The 18689-nt window shown below is 35.1% G+C and overlaps 1 protein-coding gene across 4 annotated transcripts in view; it reads right to left on the reverse strand.

The window, feature by feature from the left end:
• The window catches only part of RB1CC1 (RB1 inducible coiled-coil 1), a 64661-nt gene that overhangs the window by 19506 nt on the left and 26466 nt on the right, over positions 1 to 18689 (reverse strand). For 3 of the 4 annotated variants that reach the window (XM_062488959.1, XM_062488951.1, XM_062488964.1), the window contains 9 exons: positions 17340 to 17542; positions 15789 to 16224; positions 11616 to 11786; positions 9624 to 9808; positions 8484 to 8670; positions 8321 to 8402; positions 7455 to 7516; positions 6351 to 6454; positions 3862 to 3988 (listed from right to left, as the gene is read on the reverse strand). In XM_062488959.1, the coding sequence (XP_062344943.1) occupies positions 3862 to 3988; positions 6351 to 6454; positions 7455 to 7516; positions 8321 to 8402; positions 8484 to 8670; positions 9624 to 9808; positions 11616 to 11786; positions 15789 to 16224; positions 17340 to 17542 (1557 nt within the window). Of the gene's footprint in view, positions 1 to 3861; positions 3989 to 6350; positions 6455 to 7454; positions 7517 to 8320; positions 8403 to 8483; positions 8671 to 9623; positions 9809 to 11615; positions 11787 to 15788; positions 16225 to 17339; positions 17910 to 18689 lie in introns of those variants that run through there. The other variant, XM_062488970.1, reaches the window with a different exon arrangement.

Here is an 18689-nt window from a genome sequence, read left to right on the forward strand (position 1 = left end):
TGACAAATATTGATCTGTTGCCATATAAATAGCCATTTTTTACTTTCTCAATCTTGTACAAATGATAGTTACTCAAAAAGGGACCCTATCTTCCTCTGTATCAACCAAATGTTCTCGTAATGGAGATGCAGTGTGTTTAACAATGCCCAGCTGTGATTCTATTTCCAGTTGCAATGCTCATCTATTTAGCAGAGTTTGCAACTCAGCTCCCTCAGTTTTTGTATCTTTATAAATCTAAATCATACAATGATTTTTAAATACATTGTGAAAAAACCCTTGTGGTCATTGCATACAGAATATTGTATTTATGAAAACTGAACAGGACAGGAGACAAAAAAAATGAAAAGGAAATGCTCCTTTTAAATTATTCTATTAGCCCAGGGTTAAAAACTTCCCTTGGATTTAACTTCAGCTTGTAGTTTATCTATAAAAAGTTAGAAATACAGGTGTTGAAGGGTACTGTGTATGCTGATATATGCTTGGGTTCAAAGCAGGTTTGAAGTGACAAATATCTACCATTGATAAACCAGAGCTTTAACAATAACAAAAACTAGCATCACACATATCAAGCACACACTAAAAAAAGCACTTCAAAGACTGAATATGGGAAAGCCCTACAGAAATCCACATGCAAAGGAATGGTTGAGAATCATTGTTTGGCAACCCTGCAGAATCATTCTAGAAGGTTAAGAGTAAGGATATAGCATAAGGGAGAAAAAAAAAGCACTCTGTAGAACAATAATGAACTCTGTTTCCTCACGACCTGGGCCTGTAACACACTACATGCCTCAGCAGCAGCTGCTGTGAGCTGGGTGTCTAATGAGAGCACCCAACTACTGCTTAGAGAAGAGTTAAGCCTCACACTTTGAGTAGCTGAAAGTATACAAAGGCTTTGTTTACTGAGAAGCCCATGCCTGCCCTCTAGTCTGTTTACAGTCCACAGGCAGCAGTGTATGCAGGTGTCAGACACCAATTTTTGTAATGACAAAGGAAGAGGAGTCAAGAGCAAACAATAAAAAAAAAACAGAGACAGAAAAGCAGAATTAATTTCCAAGTTCTCAGTTACTGCAGGATTACATGCCTTATTCTAATTATGTTACTACAAAAAACAGTAGTCAGAAAATGGTGCAATTCTCAGACTACAAGCGGTGTTTCAATTCCAAACTCACCTAGAAGAAATGGTAGATTTATTATCTGATTTGAAAAGCCAGCTTCTCTTATAAGAAAAACTTTTAATACCGAAGGATTGCATATGTTAACTAACTACTAACCATAGAGAAGACACCTTAATCATCTTACCCATGAGCACCTTAGCTCTTCCTAGACATCTTTAACCCATCTGCTGATCTGCTTAAACTCTGCATTATGGAAATAAGAGGGCACAGCAATATCTTCCATGTGAGGTTATTAAATTACAGTGAATAAGCAGAAGGTCTAAAAATTCAAAATCTGTTTTCATTTATTAACAAATTAAACAACTATTCACGAAAATGTCCTTTAACTACTCCGACACAATACTAAAGTAAAAAATTATCACTGATGTTCCATGAACTTGAAACAGTAAGAGCTATGGAGACACTTGAAAAGAAATACTCTCAACACCACCAGTAAGGTATTCTTATGTATTTCCTCTGACTTGCTGTTTCACTTATCTGCAGTCACAACTTTTTCCTCCTGCCTAAAGCATCTACTAAAAGACAGTAGCTGTGGCTGACGCAGTAGGATGAACTTCTATTTCACTCAGAATTCAACTGCTGCACTACCAACAATCCAGGGAAACAATCCCAGTCAAATTTGAAGAACCAAGCTTCTGCTGCCACTAGTATGGAAAGGGGTCAAATATGTCTCCTTGGTAGAGTATGAGAGTAATAATATGGGCAATGCTCAACACCTGCACAGTTATTGCCAGCTCTGCACCAAGCTGGGACAGTTCACCACTACCACAAGTGGATGCATGAAGATGTAGGCATCTTCGGGACAATTATTCTAATTATTTACTGTGAATACCCAGCAATACTGAAGATATAAAAAGGAGCACCATAAAATTTACTTCATTAATTCTACATAGGCAAAAGTAGTATAATTAAAAAAAAAAAAAAACAACACACTTCTATATTATCTGCAGAGCAAAATAACAGAGAAAGACCTTGTGTCCTTCATTAAGTAGCAACAAGAACATTGCCTTTGAAAAGAAAAAACTCTGACAAATCTGTTTCTTTCAGTTACAAAAACAGTTCCAATGAATCACTGAAATGACACACAGAGATGGGAATTTTCAAGATGACATCATGAATGGTCCAGCTCTGACTGTGCAATGCAATTTACTCTAAGGAAAGAGACAATTATCCAAATATGTCTAAGCACCTGACATTTCTGTGTGAGTGAAGAATCCAGATTAGTCAAACAAAAGCAAAAGAAAAGTGTACATTCTTGATCTGGCAAACATCTTTTTCAGTACAGCCAGACACTGATAAAAATTCTTCAGATAAGCATATCAGAGCAAAGAATGGGAAACTACAAAGACTTCAAAAATTCAAGCACGTTTCCTGCTTATCTTTCCACTGTTATTATGCATATTTTGAATTGAAACCTAAACTTCACATTCTTCTGACACAGCAAGCCTTAGTGAAAAAAATCATCTATTAGAACAAATATCACTATCCTGGTTTCTTACAAGATAAATTTCTGGATGTTCCATATTGGGAGTGAACTTCTGTATTTTAGAGCAAGGTCTGTTGCAAGGGCATATTCAGAAAATATCAGAAGTTCACAGAATTTCAGTTCCAGCAATTACAATGGCTGTTAGTGTTCAGGCCCTAATATTTTTATTCTTAATGACTGTTCATTTGAGAAGCAATCTTCATAAAGAGAGAAAATATCTGAGAAATTACTTAAGTGAAAATTACCTTTTCTATATTACAGAACAAAGAGCAGCCCAGATTTCATATTTTACACAAATAGAAGATTTCTAATAAATCTCCTGTCCAAATCCCAGAGAAATAAAAAGACAGAGAACTTCATGTCACTGGGTTTAAGCAGAAAATTACTACTCAAAATTAAACATGCCCATAGACTTATCTGTTATATAAGATGCTTCCAGTATGCCAAGTGCATACAAGAATTTACACTGCAGACAATAACACAGCCCCTGGAAAAACCTACTGATTTTCAACAGCAAAAGAAGCCCAGTTTGAAGTAGACAACTTCACAAACATCTTAAGCATTGCTAATTTCACCCAGCGTTTCCCTGAGAAAGGCCACAGTCAGAAAGTAAAAGGAACTTGTTGGGGATATTATGAAAGTTAGAGGTTGCATGCACAGAAGCAAAAGTGATTGGCTGAAATACAGTTTCTAGGGGAAGCAATCTTTTTGACAGGCAGAGTAAAGCTAGGAAGAAAACTTTTTACCATCTGCTCCTCCTATACTCAAAGGAAAAAGACTGCACAACAGCCAACCAAGACCCTAAAATCTCCTTTAACTGCTTGTGGCAGAAGAACCCAAGAAACAATGCAGAAATCCAGAGAAGTAACAATGCTGAAATCTAGAGAAGTAATAAATTCACTGAATACAAACTAAAGCAGTGAAGGCAGAATGAACACATTCTGCACACAAAAGACTTGAAAAGGACAGAAAAAAATACAAACAGTGCAATTCTACAACTTGCATGGAATACAAACATCTGTTAAATATTCTCAGAATATTTACAAGTTCATGATTAGAAAGGAAACTTATGCAGTTAATCTTTATATCGGGAAAAACAAAGATGTATTCTAAGGTGTTAGCTATAACAATATTATGAAAATATTCTACTTTTTAAAATATAATATTCTCTTTTTTATTGATAAAGAAAAGCAAGAATACCTTTTGTTCATTCAGCAGGTCTGTAATGGTTTGTGACATTTCATCCAAACTCTGTGCTGCCTTGACTAGGTTATGTAGAGCACGTACATGCTGGTGAAGAGGTTCAAAGTCACAAAGTATGGGAACCCTTAAAAACAGTACAGGATTACTTTTTTCCACACTGTTAGTTTAATACTCCAATCTATTAAATTGTTATATGTATATGTCACCAACACTAGGCTTCCCTCTGCGTAAGGTCCATACTCTCTTAATCTCTTTTATATGGAAAAAGTCTACTAAGACTCCCTGGTACTTTTGTTTAAAATTAATTGGGCACTTTTAAGGAGTCATCACAATAAACAGTGATGAGCAAGTAATTCCAGTCTTTCCTCCCAAGGAAAACATTTGCCAGTAGTACCTAGAGATCAAATGACAGCAACAGAAGTGATTAGATCTCTCATTGAAGCACTCGTGTTTGCAAATGACTGTATGTTGTCTACAGTTGGATCTGCTTCAATCCAGCTTCCTTTGAAGAAGCAATTAATTCTCTACTATTCTCTTTTCATGACAGGTAACCAAATGATCAAATTTCAAGTGTTGCAAGATAAGCTGAAAACACAAAGCAGGAGTTTATTTAGACTAACAATATAGTAAAAGCAGATTACACTTCAATGCATTCTGCATTCTCTATTCAATATATAGGGCAAGTGGCATCAAGCGCATTTTTTCAGAATTAATATTTCAATAATTGCCCAAACACAATTTCAGAAGACTGAAGCACTGTACGTAAATTAAAACATCATTTTAGTTACGCAGCTGAGAGGTTCAGTGCTGATAGAAAAGGACTTGGTGCTTGCTCTTTACATGTTAAATGAAAACACCAAACAAAGTACCGCTCTCAAGTTTCCTTTGAAAATCAGTATCTACCCAAGGTGTGACACAGCTTTTGCCCACTCAAGTTACAAGTTCACCACTATCCTTTGTATTTTTCACCAAATGCAATCCCGAGCCTAGAAACCAGGAGGAATAACATAATCCCACCTCTATTGCCATCAAGTGGAAAGCTATGTCACTACAATTAAAACCAACTAAAACATCTTAAGTCAGTGATTGGTTTTCTGACAGTAGCAGAGCAAAATTCTTCCTGAACTCAGTATTAACTTCCAGGAAGGCTGTAAAATTCTCACAAATTAAAAACATCAGGCATTAGGGATATATGACTGTTGCACTTTTTACCCCGCAAAATTGCTGAGGAGCAAGCCAAGGAGCAGAACAAGAGAAATTAAAAGGGTGCATCAGCTAAATAACCTACAGCAAATCCACTGTCAAGCTGACTAAGATCACTGCACTTATTAACTCGTCCAACACCACCATAAAGATAGTCAGAAATTCTGAATCAAAAAGAATGCCAGTCCAAAATACAGGTGAACAAAAGCAGTGAATTCAGCTCCTGCCTTATGCAGCAGTAACAGGTATTATTAGGCTGACACTGCTGGTGAACCTGACAGATGGCAGTGAATCATCCTCCTCTTCCATTTGCCTTTGCAAATGCAATCCCAGCTTTGTGGAACTGTGGCCTGGGGGCTTAAAACAAAAAAGAAAAAAAAAAAAACAAAAACAAAAAAAGAAGAATCAAAAGAGCAAAATCTCAAATCTCTAACTGCAGATCTCTTTTAGGAGGGTGATGATACATGCAACATCTGAATGTAGTCATACTGACAGATTTTCTCCTAGGCAGAACCTTACATAGAACTTGCTACTGCCCATTTCTAGCCCACTGTCTTGGTTGGCACTTCTCCACATTGACTGCTCTGACTTTGGAAGCTCACACTAGCAGTCATCTTCTTCACAAAGACATCTCCAAGTTTTAGATAAGGAACTAATACCGTAAATTGCTTGTGAGACAAACCAGCAGCCTTCCTGTCTACATATGCATGTCTGCCTCATTGTTGGGAAGTATGAAAGAGAAACAGAGGTTCTACTCAAAATGATGGATTTCCATGGACAGCAGAGGCACTTAAGAGAATACACTTTTTAGTAAAATCAGTTCAATAAAATTGGAGAAAAAGTAAAAACTGAATACAGGTGATCTCTATGATCTTATGCTGAGCTTAAGACATTTATTTTATTTCCTCCAGAATACCACACAACAAAGAACAAAAGAAAAAAGGATCAAACCTCATTCTGATCTGACGAAACAGTTATGAGTTTATTTCAGTTTAAAACTGATAGCAATTCTTTTCTTGTTTTTTAGCTCTGAGGCAGATCAAAGGAACACCCAAAATCCTTTGCATCTCGATACAAAATAGACATGTTCAAACTATCAGAGCTTGAGTACATATGTATCTGCATTAAGTCAGTGAAGGTCATTGCTTAAGAAAAGTAATAGATCAGAAAATATCCGTGTTTGTTCATTATGGAAAATTACCTAAAGAAGTGGAAAACTGATGGGGATGGGACCCCCAGGAAAGCCATTTCCATAACACATAAGGTATAAAAAGGTGCCTTACCTGAGTAATGGCTGTACTTCTGAAGGGCAGAAAGACTGCAAAAACTGCAAGTCACTCAATGAGATATCTGGAAGCTCACTGTCAAATCTGCGAGGTTTTCGTGTCTGTAAAAAAGGTAATTTATACATTGCTGTGAAATATCAGGTTACTAAAGAAGGACTTAAAAGAGCTTAACAACACAGAAAAGTTAGCAGTAAACTGATCTCTTACTCAAAATATTTTTAATTTTTAGGAAACCATGTCTGGTCCTGTGCCCCTAAAAAAGTCCCTTACCATTTTAATGATTAACAATCCAGTGCTTGGGCAGCAGTAGAATAGAATATTCCAGTTGGAAGGGACCTACAATGAGCATCTAGTCCAACTTCTTCCCCATTACCAAGCTTCATAAATATTATGGATGTGTTTAGAAGTTAAAAGATAAGAGACAGCAGTGATGCTTTATTTATTGTGCTGCTACGCATACCAATATTAATTCAGTTCAGTATTTGAAACATTTAAATGAGTAGCATTCTTATTTTCCAAGTATCCTTTAAACAACAACCAAAAAAAAAGCTTAAAAGGAGAAGCCGAAAATGTTAAAAAGGTAAAGTGCAATGGCAACATTAGAATCAGGGAATTAGCTTACTTCAATTAACCAAGCTGTATGAAATCAAAGCTAACAGGCAATGCTTAATTACAATGCCCTCATGTTATCAGCCAATTAAGAAGCAAAAATGCTTTTCCACTCATCCAGTGATTACATGGAAAACTTTTACTTGCTTTTATCAACCAATTAATTTTATTGCTCTATTATTCACAAGACAATTAGATGATCAAATTATTCCTCCTGGCTTCTTTTTTTCTGACCATCAAGAGTAATTTTTTTCAATACCACAGACTAAAAATGACTGCTAAAAAGGAGAATTGACATTTCATCTCCCACTGCACTTCAACTTACAAACCAATGTCAATATAGGTCACTTGAAATGGTAGAGAACAGTAGCTCCCAGCTTTTTCATCTGTCACAGCAATGCAAAAGGCATATAGCTTCAATGAATTAAGCCCAGGTTTTTAATTTAGGAAACCATATAGAAATTAAATAAACCCAAAGATATGAGTACATACACAAAAGGATGGAGGCCAGGAGTCAAGTCCTCTAAACAAACGATTCCTTAGAAAAGACTTCCCTGAAGAAAAAACCCAAACAAACAACTTATTTAAAGGAAGAAATGCAACACCTCGAGAAATCAACTGAAGTTACTGCAGTTTAATAGCTGAACTACTTTTGGAAGCATTACTATTTATATTGATGACTACAGAAAATTGCAAATGACCACAGACCATCAGGCAAAACCCACCATTCAAGCAGAACTCCCTACATTGAAGCCTCTTTTTGCTTAATGTTCACACAGGCAAAAGCCCCTACTTATTTTCGAAATTTTCACTGTAATCTTCCTTATCTCCTTTAAAAGAAAATTTGATAAACTTTTACGAAATTTTGTTCTTTTAGCTATCCATTCAGAAAATAAGTTGCAGACTTTGCAGAAAAAGTAATCAAAATTCTTTTAATTATTTTTTTAAAACTTCTGGTGCAGATCTTTAGATATGGGTTAGACATGGGTATAGATATGGTTCTTGGAGTCTTCTGGAGTAGTACAGAGGAAGTCATAGCAGTACCCAAATATTCAGCAACAGTTTTAGAAGTGTTAAAAGAACAATAAAGCTCACAAAGCATGTTTAAGCACAAATTGCATTTAAATGTGATAATGAGAAACCAACTTTCATGTTATTTTGGATAATCTATATGAAATAGCTAATTGATTTGATTAACAGAAAAATACTTTCTCTGCAATAGGACCAGCATGCGCTTCCTATTTAACTAAAAGAAAATTTTCAGGCATTGAAATTAGAATGTTATAAAAATTATTTTAACTACAAAGACAGAGATACACTTTAACACAATCTGACTTCCCAGAAGAGAAACTACTTACTAAAGAGTTTACCAAAAGATTCCCTTTTTGCCTTTTCAGCTTCATATAGATGTTTTCCATCTTTTATTAAAGCACCTGCCCACTGTGAAAGGGGAAAATATGTAGTTAGTTGTTAATTTATATGCCAATGCAAAGGTTTAGTCTCAAAGTTTTATTTACTTACCTCCCTGTAGTGTTTTATGAACATTTTTCTCCTCACAACCTCAACAACAGCTAAACAGTACATCTGAGGAACAGTGCTGAGAGCCTCTACAACTTTGACCCTTTCTAGGAGCTCTGTTACAAGACGAAGCAGTGCTTGTAGTTTCTCTCCATCTTGGTCAGCATGAAGCATTACAAAACAACACCATCTGCAAAAGTAAATTGCACTTTAGAAGACCACATCTTAGCAATTTTTTTTTTCATTTAAATTAGACTAACAACACATTTGGATGAAATGAAAAATGACATCGTTTCACATGGGACAACAACAGGCTAATTGAAACTACCAAGCTATTCAGAATTAAGCAGTCACCTTGCAGTTTCCTATTCATTTCTCACAACAGAATATCCACATTCATGATCAAAAATGAACATCTATCACAATTTTCTGCTAAGACATTGATTTTAACAAGTTCTTAGCACATATAACCTTAGGAGTAGTAATGCCACTTTCTCCAGTAAAATTAAAAGAAAACTGATACATCCTGAAAAAAAAATTACTAATTTTTGTTTTTAGTAAAAACACTTATTGACAAGCTTTAGCAAGAGATATTTAAGTTTGGAATGCTGTCAAAGAAATAAGAACACAACACTGGGAACTAAGTTCAGACGATGTACTCACACACTACATGCAATAGTCCCTGTAACAAATTCTCATGTCTTGCAACCACATCTTCAATTCCCATAATCATACAATCAACAGAAAAATTTCAAGCACAGACACCAATATAATTAAACCACAGGATAACTACTGAGAAGGTGATCAACTGGTGTGCTTGAGATGAAACATTATAGCAACTTCACCACCAGAGAAACCTAAAGGTGGAGGTATATCCAACAAATAATAAAAACAATTAAATTACTTTAAATTGAAGAACTGAAGGGAAAGTGAACCAACAAATACAAACTAGTCAACATTAAACAATCAGGAATATATACTAACAGAGGGCAATTAGGAAAGTGTACTAACAGAGACACTACAAGATATGCACTCTTAACACTTTCATAGTAACGATTTCCTTAAGACACACATTCCTTAAACATTCCTTCCTTCCACTTTCAGCAAGTGGAAGTAATATAAAGTTGTAAAGGTTTAACTTACTTCAGTCTGACTTGCAGATTATTTGCAAGCTCCTGTTTGGCAGTGGTACATTTCTGTTTAATATCCAACAGTTTTCTGTGATTAGTTAACATAATCATCAGCTGATTTGCATGACTCAAACACAAATCAGGCAGCACAGAAGGATCTTTCAAGTTCTCAGCTCTCTTCTGATTAGCCAAAAATCCCTAGAAGAAGAGAGACAGAGAGACATTTGTTACACAAGATTGGTGACAATCAAAAAGTGTGAAAGTGATACATCTTTGATAAGAATGCAAGAATTTTAACAAACTTACTGTAACCACTGAGAAGTATAACAGAATGATACATGAAGAAAGCAAGTACCAAAGTTGCTTTCTTTCCATTCTGTCCTCCAGTCCAAATCAATCTCTTCATATTTCACTCCCGAACAGCCACCAACACAACCGTAACAGAACTTTACACAACTAACCAACACCAGTAAAGGACCACAAAACTTAATGCAGCAGAAACACAATCACTAGGATGGAAGGGATCAACCATCATTCTAAGGTCTCTTAACAAATATTGTCTTAATTTCAGGCATTTGAAAGATTTAACAACTAAGAGCATGTTCAATACTACTGTGGGCTAAAGAATTTATATATCTCACCTAAAAAAATTTATACATGAAACTAATTCTCCCCAAGAGCCACACACCTTATTTTGCATGCGGAATGCACCCTCACATCCTAAGTAAAGGAAGAGACAATTTTTGAAAATAAATGAATAGCAAGGATGAAGATTTGAATGTTTAAGTCTCTGCCAAGTCTTGAAAAGGTACAAATGCTAAATTTACAGTAGCATTTAAACAAGATGACAAAGGCTCTTTCCAGCTGACTGCTAGGCTTCTCACTCCCAAGTGGGATTTGTAAACTTGAGGTAGGCTCTTCTTCCAAGTGAAGAAGGAAAAAATAGCTAAAAGCACCACTCATAATACAGAGCAACCAAGCCCTAGAGGGAGAGAAAACTAGCTCAGCCATCACATGAAATTCACTTGGGCTTAGCACTAGCCTACAATAAAAACACCACAAGACTGAGATTTAGCACAAATTTGCTCCTAAATTTACTCACTCAACTTATCTGGAGACAGGCTCCACTTTTTAACAGTGCTGCCAGAAATACTGGTTGTATCCATCCCCATATACCAGATCAAACAGGCAACAGGGAGCATGGTCCTCCACAACTCTCATCCCAGCACCGCCCTCCTCAAAAGGCACCTCTAACCCCCTCAAAACAGGGAGGCAAGATTGTTCATTTATTCCTAATAATATATTAGTATCCATCAGGAGTAAGGAACTCATGCCTTTTTTCAGAGTTCCAACTCCAAGGTCATGGTAAAAATCTAAACATCATATACTGCCACACAGACTGTTACTTACTTTCAGTAGCAAACAAGACATTAAAGGACAAGCCTAAATATCTGAATAAGGACAATCCTAATTAAATGAAACTCTTTACAGAAGCTTATTTAATAAAATAACTTTCATATTATACTGGAGTGTCTTTTAAAAATAGGAGCTACATATTTTATATTTAAGAGTCTTTAACTAAATTTCTTATCACTTAAAATGATACTGTCCAGTGAAGGCACAATACTTTTCCTCTTTAATACTATACTGATGATGAACCATTAACCTACCCCTTCATCCTGTATCACCGAGTGCAAATTACCAAGGACCCAGTATTTCCCTTCAAAATTAAAACTGATCTACTTAACTCTTATTCCATATCTCTAACTGAAGCTCTGATTTTCTAGCTGTAGCTTTAAACCATGTGAAAACATGACAAGATGTAAAAACTGCCAATATTTAAATATCAAATTATTACAAAATAGCACCTTACTGATCAACCCCAGTGTGGTATGTTGAAAAATATCTTGCGTAAAGATGCACAATCGGTTCATTGTAATTTTAACAGTATACACAAATCAAAAACCTACTATTTTCCAATGTTCAACACACAACTGTGTATTACCTGAGCAAGTTCTTTTTGTTCATTCACCAGTCTGCTGCAGCTTGCTATCATCTGATCCAATGCATAGAGTCTATCCTCAAGACCTTTAATAGCCTTCATGTTCTGATTATCTAGTTTGGCGATAGTTTGGCGACATTCTGCCAGAAAGGGTTGGATGATCCTTGGATCAAGCTAAAAAAAGAAATTTATTAGTAGTTGGCACACTGAAAGGTGATTTAAGTTAGCTAAATGAGGCTTTTGACCTCAATATTTCTTATTTTCTTTTTTTTTTTAATTTAATGTATGACTACATCTATTATCTGTTTCAGAATTCTGAGTAAATGAGTCTGTGGATTCTATACTACAGCATGACTTTTTCTGAAATATTCCAAGCAGACCATCATAGCAATCTGGATCCTTATAAAAAGAAGGGACACTGGTTGAGGGGACAGCTGAGGTGCAGAGGTAAGAGGCAGTGCCTTGCTAATGGACAGTCTGACCTGTGACAGAGTCCATACAGCTACAATCAAAACCAATCATGAATGTGGCTCAATGGAAAGTGCAGAAGTAGTGAGAAAAAGCTGCAAGAACCATCAATCCTTTCCCATTTAAGGAGTGTTTTAATTGACTTAAAAAAGCAGATAATTCCTAAGCAACTGGAAAAGACCCCATGGAAAAAAAGTAAAAAATAGTATATTTGACATAATTTTAGTTAGAGTGTTTTCTTCCTAAAGGAAACACATTTTAAAAGCTATTTCATCCTATTTCTTCACACACCATTATTCAGAAAAAAAAAAAAAAAGTATTTGAAACATTAAGAGTCTACCAATGTCCACAGATATTAAGGGTGACTCTTCATGCTTCACTCTAAGAGCAGTAAATTAAAATAAGAGTTCTAGAAACCACATAGGTAATTGCTACTTCTTGTGAAGGTCAGAGTTCAGTGTAAAACTGAAATGTATCTGTTAAGAACATAGAAAAAAATCTTCAGGTGATAGCAGAGAATTAACAAATTTAACCATTTTGGAAAAATTTCGACATGGGTATGCCATCTCTTACAATGCATCCAGTGAAAAGGATATAATTTGTGAGCTCACATTGACCATCACAGCACTGGTTTCTTTCATCAACACAGGGTTTATGCCACTTAAAGAGCACACAAACCAATCCCCACCCTCAAAAAACCCAAACATTTATTTGACTTCATAGTAACATAAGTAAAAGTGTATTTTCCCCTCAATCTACTTTTTAACTAAGTTGTCTCACACACAGCATTTCATTATGGAAACAACTTTTGGGGGACAGATAGAGGAATCTGGAGAGCAGAAGCATTAAAAATTAAGGATCAACTATAAAGAACAGTCATCCCATTTACTTCAAAAACAAAACCAACTAGCCAACCAAAAACTTCATGGGAAAGTAACAAAACCTAGAAATTAGCCCAAAACTTCTTACAATAAACAACTGGTGCTGTTATTAATGTGACAAAATACATTCAAATTCTCTGAAAACAAAGGTAATTTTTTTGTATGTGATGTCTTATGAATCTTGATGTTTTCTCAAGTCACTTGTCCATCTTCAAGAAACAGAAGTATTTTACCAGACTGATTCACAGGATCATCTTCATTGACATTCTATTCTGGATTACTCTCTTTGACATCCTGAATTAGTCCATTGCAGCATCCAGAAGAGGACTTTGTTTCTTAACAAACAGAATACTAAGGAACAGTATGGTGGGTTTTCGCTCTTTTTACTTTTTTAAACCAATGGTATTTTATCTCTTTTTACAAAGAATGGCTATTCCTCTCATTCTTTTCTTACCTATTTCCTCCATCCACTCTTTTCATCTCATCTTTAACCTAACTGCATCGGTAGGATTCAGTTCTACATTCACTGGTAGATAATATTGCTCTTTTCACCTTTTAAAGGTATCTTCCATTTCCAGTCTCTTATTTAAGTTGTTGCAACAGCACTTAACAAAACCATCTGGTTAGCTCCTACTTACCCAGTGCTTTTACTGCAGCCAAAGTTTCTGTAATTAGAAGTACCATGTTGTAGAAACATCCAGAGGCTAGAACCATCAGAAAGTTATCAACACTCTGTGCAACCCACCACTTACTTGACACCACTCGAGACTACCAGCACCAAATGCATAAAGCTATTACTCTGGTGCTTTAAGCTTTCAGGAAAATCTTACCTGAATTCAGTTTTTGAAATAAGAATTGCAATCACAAACCATTTGCACGGTTAATACTTCCAAGAAAAAAAGGTCATGGGGAGAATGCAGGCAAAACAACTTTAAAAAGTTAGTGCCGTTTTATTCTGTTACTCTATTTTTTTATATTAAACTGTCACCTCAAATGAATATTAAAAGAAAAAATAATGTTGCAAGATATTTATTTAGGATTTTCTTTTCCTTTTCAGCTGCAGGCCACTTCTGTTTTCAACTAATTCTAAATCATTAGTAAGCAAATATTCAATCCTTTCTGTGGTACTATCAAAACAGAGTAATGTTTTTCTAAGGAGAATCAGGAATGCATTACTTCAAAGCTTTGAGGTTTTTTTCGTGAACCAAAGTGGATCAGGACTGATCAATCACAGTTGCTCTGGTGGTGGTCAGAATACTCCGACTGAAGCACCTACCTCCCCTACCTGTCAATTCTGCTTATGCCAACAATACAAAAAGAAACTAAATTACTTGTGGGTTCAATCACAATTTTTTTCCCCATAAAAATTGATTGCAGTTAAAAAACAATTACAGTAGTCAAAATAAAAGATTTCTGCCTAATCTTAGACAAGACAAGGACAGAAAAGACAAGACCACACCTCTAAAATATGTGATATATGTCAGATAAGACTACAAGCTAATCAAATGAGGTAGAGTATATACTTAAGCAACGTGTTTGCATTTTTGTGTCTCTTGGATCTCTATTATTTATTTGGAAGCAATTATTTAACATCCACCTCCTCAAATACTGATTTTTAAAACATACATTTGTGTTCTGTTAATATTAAATAGAAATTGAATTTATTGTCTCACAACCCATCCAGTGGGTTCTGTTACTCTTGTTTTAAAATAGCAGAAAGTACCTTACAGTGTTACTAAATAAACAGGACAGAGGACTGCCTCAGATTTCAGCCAACAGGAACTCTTTACAAAGACTTTTTTTTTTTAACAAAGACAAAATCAATTCTTGTTTCTGCTAAAGAAAAAAACAAACTTGTCATGTCCAATCTTTTCCTTAGCCTTTTCTGCACTACTAAAATCTCAGCCCTTAAAATAAAGCCAAATTCTCCAATTAATTTAAGACAGAATCAAAACATTAATGTACAGAACAAACCACACCATGATGCTCCCTACAGCAGATGGGTTTTAGAAATCACTGATTCAGTCTTCCAGTCCTATCTTAGAGAGGAAATAAAGTGTCAAAGACAACAGAAATTGTTTTCTTTGTTCAAGGTATGTTGTATTTTGATAGCATATTATACCTATGCAAACGAGGCTAGACAATGTAAGAAATACCAACTACAGGGAAAGCAAAGAGAGAAGGAAAATTATAAACAAAAGAATTTTAAAGGGTTATAATGCTCACTGATTAAAATATCAATTTGGAAAGTAAAGTGAGCACTGTTGTATTCTTACAGCAGCAAAAATACAAACTGACCAACTGAGCCCTTCTGAGCACCTCTGTATCAGCTAATAAAGAATGCAGAGATACAGAATATAAATTTATCCCGATTAACCATATAATTTTTTCTATATTTTAATAAAGGCAATAATTCTATTTTGAACTCAAAGAATATTAATTTTGGTCCAGGAAAATCTTTATTTTTACTACAGATGTAGTTTCAATGGAAAAGGCAAAAAAATAATAGTAGTGCCACTTTGCTTATTTGCTACAAGAAGCTTTTGGCTTTCCAAAAGAAATGCCTATTTGCAAAATAAGCAAGATAACAAGCATTCATAAAACTATACATCTTCCAAAAGATCAAATACTTAACATTCAAACTCATAAAATACTTTCCTCACACTAATCCCACCCCAGTCTATGCTTTGGCTTTCATTCAGAAAGTTATGCAAGAAACAAGTTACAGAAGACCTGAGTCAGTTCACTTCAAAAGCACCTGCATCTGGAAAAAAAGCAGCACCATTCAATGCAATGCAATTTGATTTTTAAAAAATTATTAACTTACCCTGCTCATGGAATCAAAACATTTTCTGACCAGGGATTCAACATCATTAGGTCTATCTTGAACATTTATCCAGTCTAATAAAGACACATTGAAGGAAGGCTGATCATCATCTTTCAATTCTACTGACATTTCATTGTCTTGAACAGTAGCATTTTGACCAGATTCCTTATCGTCTTTTACATTTTCAGGACCTGTGCCTTCCAAAGCTGAACGTGCAACTGACTTGCAAAATGATGCTAACATTGATTTACTGTTCACTTTAGATACATCAGGATAAAGCACCAATTCAGCAGCTTTCCCATCCTCAGTTTCTTCACTTTCTGGTCCTCCATGTTCAGGTGAAGACTCCAGTCTTCCTAAACACTCTCTGTAACTATGTCTTGTTAGGCACTCCAGCAGTGGTATCTTGGCCATGATAGAAACAGCAGAACCCAAGCTTTTTTTAAAAAGTGAAAAGAAAAATATACATCAGTATCTAAAAGCCAACATGACATGCAATCTGAGATAAAAATCACCCACACTGTGAACTGCTATTCATTTTAGAATTGAAGCAGATTTCAAAATTATTTTGCAACTACTCTTTACAACTTCTGTGCTGAATATCAACATCATGGAAGGACAGCTGAAGAAGTGAGTTTTTGCTCTCTTCCACTGCTGAATATGACGACATCTACACTTCCAAGCTTATACTGAATGAAAAAAAGACAGTTTGATAAACTGAGAGACACACACTTACTTCTTTGTTTAAACACACAACTGGAACTTAGGTTTACTATCTGCATGGATATCAGTGCTTTCTACCAGAGCTTTGAGTGTCCCGTCTGACCATTTTGCAGAGTTTGAATAGTTTCTATTTGGTAAAACCTATGAAGCCCACCTTTTCTTTTTTTTTAAGATAAAACGTATTTATATGATCATTTTTTTAAGGATCCAATATCCATTTATATCCCATTAAGCAACGTACTAATAGAAATATCATAAGATTGCAGTGGCTACAAAAATGTAAAATATTTTCTTTGAAATATCACCCAGAGTATGCAGGACACAAGTACCAAGACACACACAAACAATACATATATCTATCTACACATGTGCCCCCCCATCCCTTTCAAAGGTACACAAATGCACTCAAACTTTGTGTTATTACTTCATACTTCCAACACAGACTAAAATGCCAAAGATCAGTTCAAGATATTATAAAACAATTAGTTCAAAAGTTTAAATAGATATTTTAAAATGTTAATGTGTAAATTTGTTATCCAGCTTTTTGTAGTGGAGACTTGGAATGATTCCAGCTCTTAAGCAGCTGTTCATTAACAAATTTGTCTTCCACATAATTCAATACAGGTTTCTTTGTACTGACAGATATGAGGAAAAATGCCAGTTAAAACAGTCATTAGCACAGAACAAAAAAATGCTCTCCATGACACATAATCAAACAAATACATGCTTGGTTAATCAGAATAAGCACCAGATATAAAACATTAAAAAAAACTAAATTTAAAGTAAAATAAATTTGGACATTGAGAATTAATTTAATAGCAAACCTACTGTGTAAGTTTCAACTTGATATCATCTATGGACTGCAAATAGCTTGAATACACATTTTCAAACTTGTAAAGCAACTTTTGGTAAGAGTATGTACAATCTTCCAAGTTGGCCATTATGGCAGCCCAGCCTTGGTGCTGTAGATGTTCATCATGTACAAGACCTTCACAAAAGGAGCAAAGCTTCTTGGCAACCTCATACATCTCCTGAAAAAAAAAAAAAATCAACAAAATACAAATCAAGCTACTGTTGTAACTTTATTGAAAATATTAACACAAAAGTATGAAATTTAGAAAGCTAAAAAGTTGTACTCCTTAAAACTGCATAAAAAATAACATTTTCTTAAAATTTAAGAATAAAGGAAGTTAATTAGATGACAAAACAGTGTGTACTTTTTACTCAGAAGTATCTTCATAACAGAGGTGAAAACTGTAGTTCCAAAACCACCTATAAAATTAATTAAATGCTGATAATAGAAAATACTCAGGGCACACACACATGAATAATAACCCTTGTACTAATACTATGATAGAAAAAACTGGCAATCAAGGTCCAATAAGAAGAACACTTTGATGAGCCAAGCAGAAGCTCAGCACAAAACAATAAGCAAGTCAGCAAAAAGCAGGGCAAAAACATTTAAGTCTTTAACTGATTAATAAACCAGATTCAACATGACAAGCAGCAGTACAGTGTCCATGAAACTCTAAAACATGCCCTGAAACCTAGCATCTGCAAACCAATGTGGAAGTTTTTCTGTTAAAGCACTGGGTGACACAGAGACATTTTACTGCCCTAAGAGGGTGAGAATTTACTGCCCCACTTGGCAAAGTGAAAACAGAGATCTTCATATGGCAACTACCAGATCTTAGTAAAAGTATGCTAACAGCAGTACCCATTATAATTAATTCCAAAGTTTCAACTAGTAGGAAAAGAAACTATTTTAAGTTTATGAATTTAAAAAAAAAGTATGTTCCCCTCAAAGGGCCTACTAAAACATCAAAAAGCAGTAAAAAAAGTCATAAAATAAATCCTTCAAAACTCCACCAGTAACAGCCTCCTTGGAAAACACCTTCCTGTGCACACCTGTACCTTAGATTTCAGTATCTATCTAACCTACAAGAAAAATGTCTTTCTACTTCTTGCAGGTTGAGCATGCTGTTAAACCAGGACTGAACACAACTCTCCTGTACTATCATATAAGTGAAAAAAGCCATGCATGGAAATACAAGTTATACAAAATACAGTGAGAAAGCAGTGCAAAAAACCTAACACATCCATACATTTCAGAATGCATTTGCTGCTAACTTAACATGGTTAACAGCACATATGCGCACTCAAAAATTTAGGGACCAA

This window comes from Cinclus cinclus, chromosome 1 (assembly GCF_963662255.1).
Source record: "Cinclus cinclus chromosome 1, bCinCin1.1, whole genome shotgun sequence".
NCBI lineage: Eukaryota > Metazoa > Chordata > Aves > Passeriformes > Cinclidae > Cinclus > Cinclus cinclus.